At 55.1% G+C, this 12,531-nt stretch overlaps 1 protein-coding gene across 1 annotated transcript in view; it reads left to right on the top strand.

Moving 5' to 3' along the window:
* Positions 1 to 12,382, top strand: part of CDCP2 (CUB domain containing protein 2) — a 14,553-nt gene extending 2,171 nt beyond the window's left edge. The window contains exons 2-7 of the mRNA XM_064146891.1: positions 1,899 to 2,024; positions 3,569 to 3,916; positions 3,997 to 4,338; positions 4,786 to 5,139; positions 8,519 to 8,697; positions 8,873 to 12,382. Coding sequence (XP_064002961.1) covers positions 1,949 to 2,024; positions 3,569 to 3,916; positions 3,997 to 4,338; positions 4,786 to 5,139; positions 8,519 to 8,697; positions 8,873 to 9,187 — 1,614 coding nt within the window. The 5' untranslated portion in view covers positions 1,899 to 1,948 and the 3' untranslated portion in view covers positions 9,188 to 12,382. The remainder of the gene's footprint in view (positions 1 to 1,898; positions 2,025 to 3,568; positions 3,917 to 3,996; positions 4,339 to 4,785; positions 5,140 to 8,518; positions 8,698 to 8,872) is intronic.
* The last annotated feature ends 149 nt before the right edge of the window (positions 12,383 to 12,531 follow it).

Below are 12,531 nucleotides of genomic sequence, written 5' to 3'. Positions count from 1 at the left end.
GTCCAGTTCTGGGCTCCCCAGTTCAAGAGGGAACTGCTTGAGAGAGTTCAGCAGAGAGCTACAAGGATGATGAAGGGACTGAAGTAGCACCCTTATGAGGAGAGACTGAGAGCCCTGGGGCTGGTTAATCTGGAGAGGAGAAGGCTGAGAGGAGGGCTGATCAATGTCCACAACTACCTGTAGGGTGGCTGTCAGGAGGCTGGAGCCAGGCTCATTTCAGTGATACTTGGTGATAGGACAAGGGGCAACTGATATAAACTCAAGGTAATTCCATTGCAAACTTCCTTACTGTGAGAGTGACAGAGCCTTGGAGCAGGCTGCCCAGAGAGGTTGTGGAGTCTCCTTTTCTGGACATCTCTAAAACCCACCTGGATGTGTTCCTGTGTGACCTGCCCCGGGTGATCCTGCTCTGGCAGGGGGGTTGGATGTGATCTCAGGAGGTGTCTTCCAACACCTAATGATCTGCAGTTCTGTGATTTTTGAGATCATGGGGGAGATGGCAGTGTCACAGCCATCTCCCAGAGCTTGCACCGGAGCAGGAGCTTTGCACATTGCTTGGAGGCAGGGAGGGCTGCCTTGCACCTCCTTGTTTGAACATGCACTTACTCCTGCTACTTGTGGGGTGATGCAGTGCCCAAAATCCCAGGACAAACATCTCCATGTTGTCTGCCTCAGTTGGGCTCAGGATGCAGCCCTCCTGTCTGGGGTGCCTCAATGATGCCAGCAGCCTTTGGAGCGAGGCTGGGCAGTGGGGAGAGAGAGCCTGTACCAATATTGTTGCTATTATCACCCAGGAGTACATGCAGGCACTTAACGACCTTGGCATGGAGCATTTCCTGGGGATTCAGGACCAGTTGGTGTTAATGGTCCTTAGCTGCACCTCAGACCATCAGCTCCTCCCAGCCCATCATTAATCCACAGGAAGTGTCTCGGGCATGGAGCCTCCTTGCTTAATTAATAAATGCAACTTGTCTCCCAGCCTGAGATTTACAGGCACTGGCTGCTCTCAAGGTGACTTCTGTAGCACAGGTTACTTGCACCAGGCTAGGCTTCCTGGGGCTTTCTTCCCTGGCATTCATCTGGGTGTGGGCTATGGCAGCAGGGAAGATTGGTTTTTTTTTCCCCTCTCCTGGGCAGGGGGAAGGAACTGAACAGCTGCTGGGTTTGGGCTTGCTCCAGCTAAGGTGGCACAGCCGAACCGAGGGCTTGGTTCCCCTCAGCTGGGTGCGTTCAAGAGCCTGGGCAGGAGGAGCGTGGGGCAGCATGGACGAACGTGGTTGTCGTCTAAGGCCTTTGCAGTTCCTGTAACAATTGATGGGGCTTACCTTCTGCTTTTTCTCGGGATGGGGGAGGTTTGCTCTCCGGAGTGCTTGCAGCTGCTGCTTTCCCAGGCTGAGCATCCCGTGCAGCTGGGCTGGGTGCTGGCCCGGAGGTGTGGCTGTGTTCAAAGCCCATGCCCTGTTTCTCCGGCCTTTGCCACTAGTTGGCTTTGTGCAGTGGGTGCTGCAGGATAAATCAAGTTAATTCCTGAGGTGCTTTTTTCTGTGCTGCGTCTGAAATTTCCATTTTGGTTGGCTGGCTTGCCTGGCAAGCTGAATTATTTTCACAGCCCCTTAAGGGCACGTTGTCAGCCCAGACTTACTGCCCTTGCATGGCATATCTGTAACGTTAATATTGCTCCTAAATATGGTGTATTGACAAGGTATCTGGTATAGTGTAAATCCTTGGGACATCTGATCCAGATCATTAAAACTGAGTGAAGGGAGGGAGGAATAGATCAAGTTACCTTGCTGCTCTTAGTTCAAACAAGTGATGAATTATTCATTCTGCTATTAATTCTGAAGTCCTCCTGCTTTTTATTTATTTCTCTCTTTATTCTTTTCGTCCCAGATAGGCAGCTCCAAAAGGATGCTCAGGTGCCGGTGAGGGGAGATTTGCCTGCCAGAGGATGGGGTGCTTTGGGACCGGCTGCCTGGCAGCGCTGGCCGTGTTCTGCGGGGCTCTCGGGGATGTTCCCAGCAGAGGTAAGAGCCCAGCTCCCAGTGGGGCCCACAGGGCTGATGGGCACCCACGGTCCCTGGGGAGGAGAGGGCTGTTCGTGGGTGCTGCAGTGGCCTGGGGTGCGAGCGGATCTGTGCTCTCGGCCTGGGCACGGAGCTCGCTCGGGCCAGGCGCGGGGCGCGAAGCTGCGGGCTGCAGCCGTGGCGCGCTGGAGCTTCTGCGCCACGGGAGGCTGCGGGCAGGGGCTGTCCTGTCGTGCTGCTCTGCTCTACAGCCGCTCATCTCTTGAAGGGTTTGGTAACATGTGTAATACACCCGGCCCTGCCTGGGACATGTGGCACAGTGAACAGATAACACAACGGAATGGGGGCAGGTGGGGGCCAGCCCAGCCTAGGAACCTGGCTAATGAGCAGTACCTCCCCCTGGAAAGGGCAGAGCCTTTCTCACAAAAGGGCTGCAGCAGAAATCAAAACAGGGAGGCAAGGAGCCTCCTCCCTGCCCACTGCTGCCTGCTCACCCCACTTCTGCACCCTAGGAAGTGGGGGCTTCCTAGAGCACCCTAAGGCTCCCAGCCCCTAACCCATCAATCTGCTTGCCCTGTGGCTGCTCAACGCCCCCACTCCTACCGCTGTGTTTCCCCTTGGATGTCTGTTTCAGTGACGTTCTTCCTGTAGCACCAGCCCTGTGTGACTGCTGCCCAGCCCCAGTAGTTAGCAGGGTGGTTTTAGGTCTGGCCAGCTTTGCGGGTGAACGCCAGCTCCTTACCCGTCTGCACCCGCGGGAGCCCCCCTCACCAGGAGGACCGCAGCAGGCAGTGTGATGAGCAGCAGCATGCTGGCTGACTATTGATTTGCAATATACTTGTCCCAGATTGATGGCAGCGAGCACCCAGCCCTGCCTGCGAGCCTGCATGAGTACCCCAGGGGCTACTTGGGCTCTGAGTCCCTCCCAGACATGATGTATGTGCCCACTGTGTCAGCCTCTTCACCCCAACCCTAATCAGACCCAGGGGCAGGTGGCAGCCACCCCTCTCCCTGCCTTATTCCCTAACTCCAGTGTCTCAGGACAAAGATTTCACTAGGAAATCGATCCCTGCAGGCAGGACTTGTGGCAAGCCCTTTGATGTGTTTCTCCCAGCTTTGATTCACCAGTACCGTGGAGGAAGCATCATCAGAGGGAGACACAAAGCTGAAGGGCTGGGCAGTCAGGGCTCTGGGGAGCCTGGCGCACCCATGGGCCTGGAAATGCCCAGTCTTCCAAACCTGCTCCCTGTTTTCTTTCCTGGAGGGATGTTGGCAGGACAAGCTCATGGATACAGCTGAGCCCTGCATGGCCTCTGGAGATGCTCAGGGGTAGCAGTGGGAGAAAAAGGAGGTGGAGGCATGAAGGGTGACGGAGGGCACATGTCCTCCATGGAGAAGGGGCAGCCAACCCAGTGGGGGTCTGCAGGGCACTGGTGTTTGGTAGTGCTGGTGGGTGGGATGGAGTCAGTGCTGTGCACCTTGTTGCCGTCATTTTAGACTTCTCCTGGGAAGGGAGACACTGCACCCACCTCCGTGTCCTCCAGGCATCAAGTGTGGAGGGGTGCTCTCAGCACCCTCTGGCAACTTCTCCAGCCCCAACTTCCCAGGGCTGTACCCCTACGAGACGGAGTGCACGTGGCTGATTGTGGTGGCCGAGGGCTCCTCCGTCCTGCTCTCCTTCAGCCACTTCGAGCTGGAGTACCACGATGCCTGTGCCTACGACTACCTCCAGGTCTTCAATGGGGCCACCCGGGACCAAGGCAACCTCCTAGGCACCTTCTGTGGCCACAGCCCTCCCCCACCCTTCTCCTCTGCCTGGCACGTCATGGCCGTCATCTTCCGCTCTGATCGCCACGTGGCCAAGCATGGCTTCGCCGCTGCCTACCGGAAAGGTAGTGGGGAGGGGGGTGGTGCTGGAGCATCTATCCATCTGCCCTCCTCCACCATCCTCATCATCCCTGCCTCCTCGCAGACGCCTGTGGCGGGCAGCTGACAGGGCTGTCTGGGGAGATCACCAGCCCCCGCTACCCCGAGAGCTACCCCAATGACGCCGAGTGCCGCTGGAGGATCGGGGGGGCCGGCGGTGGTCCCCTCACCCTGGTGTTCACCGACTTCCAGGTGGAGGGGAGCCAGGGCTGCAGCTTTGACTACGTGGCCCTTTTTGATGGCCTCACTGCTGCTGCCCCCCACCTGGGACGCTACTGCGGCAGCAGCCGGCCGCCCCGCGTCGTCTCCTCCTCCCCACACCTCCTCATCCTCTTCAAGTCAGACTTCAACATCGGTGGCAGAGGCTTCAAGGCCCGTTTTTACTCAGGTACGAGAGTCTCAGCAGGGTGGGGTGGTGGGAAGGATGTGAGCCTGGGTCCCCAAGGTGGTGGTGCTGTCCCTCCCTCATGAAGGGGAGATGATGAGGTGATGATGATGTGGAGTGCAAACCACCAGACAATGCAAATGGCGTCCCTATGGCTCTTCTGGACCCTAGGTTGCTTTTATCCTGAGCAAGAACCACCCTTCTCCCTTGCCAGTGCCATTCCCTGGGGATGTGGGGTTTGCTCATCTGCCCGCTTAGGGCTGTGGCTGCCGTGGGTGTTGCCGTGCCCTAAAGCTGATGGGTGTGCATCAGCCGAATGCAAGGCTGGGGGGCAGTGAGGTGGAAGGCAGAGCATCCTTTAGCGATGGTAGACCAAGTGACTGCTCATCACACCCAGGGGACTTCACAGCTGCTGCCTTTCTTCCTTTTCCCTTTTTCTTCCCTGAGTAGGTGAGTGCCAGGAGGTGTTCACCACCATCAAAGGCAATTTCTCCAGCCCTCGTTACCCCAACTTCTACCCCAACAATCTCAAGTGCCAGTGGAGCATCCAGCTGCCCCCGGGCTACCGGATCAAGGTCTTCTTCTTGGACATGGAGCTGGAGGGCCGGAGCAGCCTGACGGGCAGCTGCGACTATGACCACCTGGCTGCCTTCGATGGCGGCACCGAGAACGGGTCCCTGGTGGGGCAGTGGTGTGGGCGGGACAGCCTGGCCCCCGTCACCTCCCGCAGCAACCAGCTGCTGCTGGTCCTCCACACCGACCGCAACACGGCCAAGAGGGGCTTCTCCATTGCCTACGTGGGAGGTAAAATCTGGCCTGGGTGCTCCTCAGTGCTTTGTTTCCATCGGGGCGTGCTTGAGACCACGTCACTGCGGGGGGAGCGTGCACTGCCTGTACCTGACTGCAGCAGCAGAGCACATGGCTCCTTAGGGCGGGCTTGGAGAAGACGTGCTGGGTGATTTCCAGCTCTCACAGAGTGCAAGATGCACATGCTCCCCATCGTGGTTAGCATTCAGGAGGTGATTTCCAGCTTCTCCTCCCTGCATCTCTGCCGCTGCTGTGCTCCTGCTCCTCTCGGGACATGAGGGAGAGAAAACCCAGGGGGGTCTCGGGGGACTAAAGCCCTGTTCTGTGCCCCTCAGGGAGCTAGCACACAGCTGAGCAGGCAGACATAAACCATGTTCTCTCCTCTGCTAGTAGCAGCACAGAGGAAAAGGACCCCTAAGGGCAGAGCACTCTGAAATCCAGCCGCCCTGTCAGCCACCTCCTTACCGCTCTCGTGCCCTGTCTTCTAGCCAGGGCAGCCACAGCTAGTGGGAGGAATGCTCTGTAACCTTCCCCATATATTTGCCAACCTTTGCACCTCCAAAGCCAGTGAATTTGTGGTGTTTGTTGTATTTCACCGTAATTACATCTGAGCTGTCTGTGTGTCAGAGATGCCTCGGGCAGGGGCAGCCTCGCTGGCTGGCTGGAGCTGGAGCAGGGCTGCAGGACCAGCAGCACAGGAGCTGGCGGTGCCTGTCCCCAGATTTATGAGCTTTTGTCCCTCAGCAGCAAAATTTTTCTTCATTTCTAGTGTAGCAGCAGGAATTTGAGAGGGTGTGGCTCTAGGAGTAAGAGATGGTATGGAGTTTTCTCCTGAGCCTTTGCAGCCTCAGAGGAGAGAGGTTGCAGCAGATATCTAGCAAGGCTTTGGTGTGCACAGCAGGTGTGTCCCTGTCCTTGTGCTGCTTGTTGCCCGTTTAGAGCAGCGTGCAGGGAGAGGAATCTGGGCCTTGCTGTGTGTGGTTGTGAGGAAACCTCATTCCTGATGGAAAAGCTTGCAGGCACATAGATGGAATGCAAGCTGAAAAGCAAGGAAAGCCCCATCACAGAGGGGAATGAGGCTTCTCCCAGCTGCCTGGGGCTCCTGCATCCTGCACTGCATGCTGTTGGGTGCGTGCTGGGAGAGGAGAAAAGGCTGGAGGTGAAACCGAGCCTCCCTCATAAAGCTGAGGCTGCCTGCTCTGTTCGCCTGGCAATTTGGGCACCTGCTTGCCAGTAGCGGGCTGCATGGCACATCCAGCCTCCCTGACAGCAGACTGGTGCTCACAGTGGCAGCCACCAGCCTCTCCTCACCACTGCCTTCCTTCACAGCCCTTGGTGGCAAAGGGGCACCTCAGCCACCATGTCCACATCCATAGCTCTTTAATCATGCAGATGCTTTTCCTTTCAGCTTCCATGTCCAAATCTCAGAGGAGACCTTCTCCTTCTGTACAGCTGCCTGAAAGGAGGTTGTAATGAGGTGGAGGTTGGTCTCCCAAGTTACAAGTGACAGGACAAGCTGCACCAGAAGGGGTGTAGGTTGGATATTAAGAAAACTCTTCACCAAAAGGCTTGTCAAGCCCTGGAACAGGATGCTCAGGATGGAGACATCATCCCTGGAGGTGTTGAAAAGATGTGTAGATGTGGTGCTGAGGAGCATGGTTTAATGGTGACCTGGCAGTGCTGGGTTGATTGTTGGGTTTGATCTTAAAGGTCTCCTCTAACCTAAAGGATTCTGTGATCCTGTTCGCAGCCCTTCAGCCATGCAGATGTTTTTCTTTCAGGTCCATGGAAGGACATGGCTTGGGCTGGGCATCTGTAATTTATGGCCATTTGAATGAAAGCCTACATACCAGGAGAGAGGATCCATTTCCCCCTCCTCCTGATCTAATGCACTTTAGTTATTTGGTGAATCTGCTAATGGTTTTATAATGCACTGAGTGAAGCAAAGGGACACTGGGTTTGGTTATTGATTTTATTGCATCTCACCAGTTTCAGGAGGCCAGGATTCAGAGGGAGCTGGAAGAACTCAATAATTCATACAGCCCAAGTGGCTGAATGAGGTTGGATGAAGCTGAAGGGGGCGTTTTTCCTCCCTGCTCCTTTCCTTGCTTTCTGCATCCAGAGGGGCCAAATATGGTGCTAGAGGGAGAGAGTGATGGAGGGGGGGGCTGGGCTCCTCAATGCCTTACTCCTTGGCATCCTGAGCAGCTTAACAGCAGCTGCCCGAGTGGTGTTTTCTAGCTCCCCATCAAAAATATCCTTCTGGGGGAGGTGGAAGGCTGCTCATAGAATCTTTTCTGCAGGAAGAGACCACCGAGGCCACGAGGGCCAAGCACTCGCGCAGCACTGCCCAGTCCACCACTGAACCGTGCCACTCAGCAGCACATCTGTGTGTCCCTTGAATGCCTCCAGCACTTTGCTGAGCAGCCTGTTGCAGGACTTGGCACCCCTTTTGGGGAACATCCAGCCTAAACCCACCCTGGTGCAGCCCAAGGCTGTTTTCTCTTACCACTCGTTACTTGGGAAAGGAAACCAACCCTCACCTCTTTACAGTCTCCTTTCACAGAGCTGTACAGAGCAAGAAGGTCTCCCCTGAGCCTGCTTTTCTCCAACTCCACTTCTCTCAGCTGCTCCTCATAGATCTGGGGCATAAGACTCTTAGGACTGATGATGCATGAGACAAGACCTGGGATAGAGGATACACCGGGGCCAGGGACCTATCTCCCTCTTCCTCAGGGACCATGTGGCAGCCATGCAGCTGCATCACTCGGGCAGGTGTGGGGGTCTTCTGATATGCATCTGCTCCATTTCATCACTGTGTCTCTTGCAGAGATGCTGTAGTGTTCAGAGGAGCTCTATGCCCACAGCAAGTCAGCAGCAAAGCTCTCAAGATCTAATCTTGGGCAGCAACTCAAACGTTTGGCTGGGTTTGCAATGATGGAGAGTGGCTGCTCTCACAGGGTAAAGCCTTCCTTGCCATGGCAGTGCCAGTATGACACGCACAGTGTTTCCTGGCACTTGGGTGTCACTCGTGAAGCTGGGAAGGAGGATAAGGTTTGAGAGGGCAGCTCCTGAGAGCTAGCCCTGTCTGACCTCAGCACGGTTCAGGGCTGTGATAGTGACACCTGAAATCCTGCTTTCTGCCTCTCAGCTGTAGCTCCCTTTTCCCTGACAGTCATCTCAAGAGCCCTACAACAGGCACTGCAGGATGCACAGCAAACTCGTGAGGTTGGTGTCCTCACTACTTCCACTGCCATCAGTCACCTCTTCATGTGTGCTGGGGACTGTCTGTTGGAGAGGACTCTGCACTGAGCTACTGCAGTCAGCGCAGCCTGGGGAAGGCCCTGACCAACCTTGGCGTTTTCTGTCCCAATAGTTGTGCCCATGAACGTCAGCTGCACCCGGACAGACTTCCACATCCAGATCCCTGTGCAGTCCCTGGCCCAGCTGGAGAGGAGCAGGATTTATCTGGGGAACCCCTCTTGTGCAGCCCAGGTGGTTGGTGGGAACTTCAGGATACACACCAGGTTCGACACCTGTGGCACTGAATCCCAGGTAAGCGGTCAGCAAAGCTTCCTTTGGAGCAAGCTGAGTAGACGCTTAGCAGCTGCTGCAGAGAGTTGTTCCCAGCCCATCTCCCACCTTGGTCTGTGATCCACGGGCAGGTGCCCTCCAGAGCCTGTGAGGGAGCTGCAGAAGGGCCTGCTGAGCTGTGACCCTTGCCTTGCAGAAGCGCAACAGCACAGCTGTCATCGTCAGCACCCTCTATGTGGATTTCTCAGTGGGCGACCAGGAGGACATCCACCAGTACGAGCTGCAGTGTGAGCCCAAGAGGAAGGAAGCCTCTGTGACCCTCATTGCTGGCCCTGACCCAGCCAGGCTCAGCCAGGCGGAAAACCTCCTGGAAGCCCAGCAGCAGAAAGGGGAAGTGACAGTCAGCCACGACACCAAGAGCCAGGACACCAGTGACATCGTCTTCATCAGCATCTGTATCCTGGCTGGGCTCCTCATGGTCATCGCTGTGGTGGGCCTGGTGCTTCTGTAGGATGCTGCTCCTCCAGGGCTTGCAATCCCAGCCCTGGCCAGGGTGGACACGCCCCCCTAGAATCCATTCTGAGCCCAGGCTGAGCGCTAATGCAGCCACTTGGAGAGACAGCTCCCAGGCCTTGAAACAGAGCCTGAAGCCAAGCTCCATCTCCTTCCAGCACCTGAAAAATCTGGACAGCAGGCACAGCCTTTTCCCTTCCTGATTTGTTTTCCTCTGCTCCAATCTGTCAATTTGGCTGGGGAATGCAATTCTTGTTCTTCCTAACTCTTTCCACACCTGCTTCAATTTGTTTTCCCTCTGGTGCTGCTGCTTCCAGGAAAGACACTTTGTTTGCCAGTGGCTGCAGATCTCCCAGCCTGTACTGGTGCAGTTTATTATTCCTCCCCCGGTGCAGGACTCTGCACTTATCCTTCTTGAACCTCACCTGATTCCTCTGTGCCCAGCTCTGTCTGTCCAAGTCTTGCTGGATGGCTGCAGATCACCCTGTCGATTCTTTCTGGCTAGAGTTTGAGGGCTGTGGGTAATCTAGGAGCTGTCTTCTGGTAGCATCATCTCTAAACCTAGTGTGGAGCAGAGGAGCCTGAGGGGTGACCTCATTCATGTTGATAAAGATGTGAAGGGCAGGGTCAGGAGGACAGAGCTAGCCTCTGCTCAGTGGTGTCCAATGGTAGAATAAGAGGTGAGGGGCCTAGAGCACAGCCCTGCAAGGAGTGGCTGAGGGAGCTGGGGGTGTGCAGCCTGCAGAAGAGGAGGCTCAGGGCAGACCTCATTTCTGTCTACAACTACCTGAAGGGAGGCTGTAGACAGGTGGGGTTAATCTCTTCTGCCAGGCACCCAGGGACAGAACAAGAGGATACAGCCTCAAGCTGTGCCAGGGCAGGTTCAGGCTGGATGTTAGGAGGAAGTTGTTGCCAGAGAGAGTGATTGGCATGGGAATGGGCTGCCCAGGGAGGTGGGGAAGTCCCATACCTGGAGGTGTTTAAGAGGAGGCTGGCTGTGCTAGTGGGACAGCATGTGCCTGTTACAGGAACACCTTTTATAGGCAGATAACTGCTTGTTAAATGATAAGATAATTAGCAAGGATTATCCCTAATCTGGTCTAATTGACAGACTGCCAGCAGAAGAAGCAGCATCATTAATTGCAGTGTAGCCCTGGCATGAGCTTCCCTTTATTTACATCCTGTGGCATGTCAGAGTCCCTTGGTGCCTCAGTTTCCCCCTGCCAGGAAATGCCAGTTCCTCCACTTGAAGGAGGGGATTGATCCTGCTGTATCAGCTGCTGTGCAGAGGTGTTTGAACCGATGTAGGCAGGCTCCCCAGCCCCGGTGCTGTCCTTCACAGTGTGATCTCTGCTGTGGGCAGTCTCACTTCTTAGCGTTAAGAACACTTTGGGAGTGCTGTAGCTGTTTAAAGCAGCAAAGGAGACTCAGTGCTTTTTGGTGCTGTGCCCTGCATGGAGGAGCGTGGGTTTGCTGACTCTGGATGGGGGCTGGGGAACTGCCCAATGTGTTTCCCTCCCCTGCCTCTTCTTTTCTGCTTTGCTCTGTCTCTCCTCTGCTCCAGCCCCCGTTTCAGCTTCATGCTACACTCTTAACCTCGTGGTGTGCTCACACCTTGGGAGGGAAGATCCTGGAGCCTCCTTCAGGGAGGATCAGGGCTCCAAAAGGCATTTCTGGCTGCTCCTGTCTTAACAACTCTTATTCCAAGGCCAGCCTGGTAAGCTCTTTGCATTACAGGGCTGCCAGGGAAGCAATGAGATCTAAAAGTTTGGGTTCTTTGTGGAGAAACCTTTGAAGAGCCTCTTAAAAGATGAAAAATGGTGAGCTGCTGTGCGCTGTCTCTTCTGAAGGACAGGGAGGCTCTTGTCTACTCCCATCTTTTTTTGCTCAAGTAATTTGCAGCTGGGCAAAGCTCTCCTTAGCTGTGCCTGCCGATGTGGAACAGAGCAAGCTGTCCTCTGGTGCCTTCCCCAATCTGCTCTGCAGAAGCTGGGGTCAGAAGTCAGCTGTGGCAGGGGTGAATTCCCCCTCCAGCTCTCCCAGCCCTGCCCTGTGCTCATCCTGTTCCCCACCGTTTGAGAACAGTAGCTGTCAGATGTCACCCACCTCCAGAAGCTGCTTCCCTCCTCTCTGCTGCCTGCAGCAGGTCTCTCTAGCGATCTGCTGGCTTCAGGTACTCTTTCACTGAGAGAAAGCTGTGGGTAAAAGAAGGCAAACCCAACCTTTTCTGCAGCTTGGCTGCCTCCTTTGATTACTGATGGTGTAAGCAGGGAATCAGCCATGTCAAAGGTACTGTGCCAGAAAAACCTAGCACAGGGAAGCCTCCACGCATCCCTTTCATCCTCCCTCTGAACCTAAAAGGGTTTCCCCAGCAAGAAGACAGGAGCTTGTGGAGAGTCCCTGCCTTTGGAATGTGTCTTGCCAGCACCCTGTGGCTGCTCTGCACCATGCAGAGGAAAAGCAGAGGAGAAGGAACAGGATTTAGGAGCAATGCTTGCCTAGGCCAGGGAGGAAAAACTGTAGGATGTGAGAACCCAAAAGCTGGTGATGGTGCTGCAAGACCCCCTGTGACTGGGTTTGCCAGAGGCAAACTGCAGCAAAGCAGATGTTTGAGGGGCAGGCCAGTCCTGGGAGCAATGTGGTCCATAGGTTCAGGTGCTTGTGCCCTTCCAGATCCTCTGTTCAAGGGATTTCAGTGCAGAGCAGCTTGCAGTGCTGGGACCTGCTCAGCCACAGCCTCACTCTCCCCACTGGCTGCACTGGGCAGAAGAGGAAAGGAAGAGAAACTGCTGAGGAGCAGCAAACTGCTTCAGTAGGTAGCCTAAGGCAGAAATAAATGGAGCTGTGTGGGTGAGATTGCTGCAAGGGGAGGTCTGGTCTCCAGAGTCATTCAGACTTGATTAGTCTGGTACTGAGTGTCCTGGTGGCACATTCAGCACCATCCTTTGGGAAAAGGAAGCCCTTTTTGGCCTCTTGCTTTTTCATCTGTTTTTGTCTTCCTGCTCCACCTTCCTGTCTGTTTTTTTGGGGTGTTTTTTGTTTCGTTTTAAAGCATTCTCTTGTCCTGCAGAGATTGGAACCTTTTCCACTTTCTCCCCAGTGTCAGTTTGAGTCTGTGGTCCACATAGTGATAGTCAGGCATGGTTTGGGCTGAAGATCTGAATAAATGCTAACCCACAGCTTTCCCACTGCATTTTTTGACTTAAGTGACTCTTCTAAAATGAGTGCTGACCACGACTGATCGGAAGACACTTACCTGTGGTCCATGAAGGCTTCAGTTCCCATGGCAGTGATGGAGCAAGTTGCACTTGTTGGTTCTGTTACCTGGGTAACTCAGGGTTG

Source organism: Pogoniulus pusillus, chromosome 8 (assembly GCF_015220805.1).
Source record: "Pogoniulus pusillus isolate bPogPus1 chromosome 8, bPogPus1.pri, whole genome shotgun sequence".
Lineage (NCBI taxonomy): Eukaryota > Metazoa > Chordata > Aves > Piciformes > Lybiidae > Pogoniulus > Pogoniulus pusillus.
This window is presented reverse-complemented; position numbering and strand designations above follow the sequence as displayed.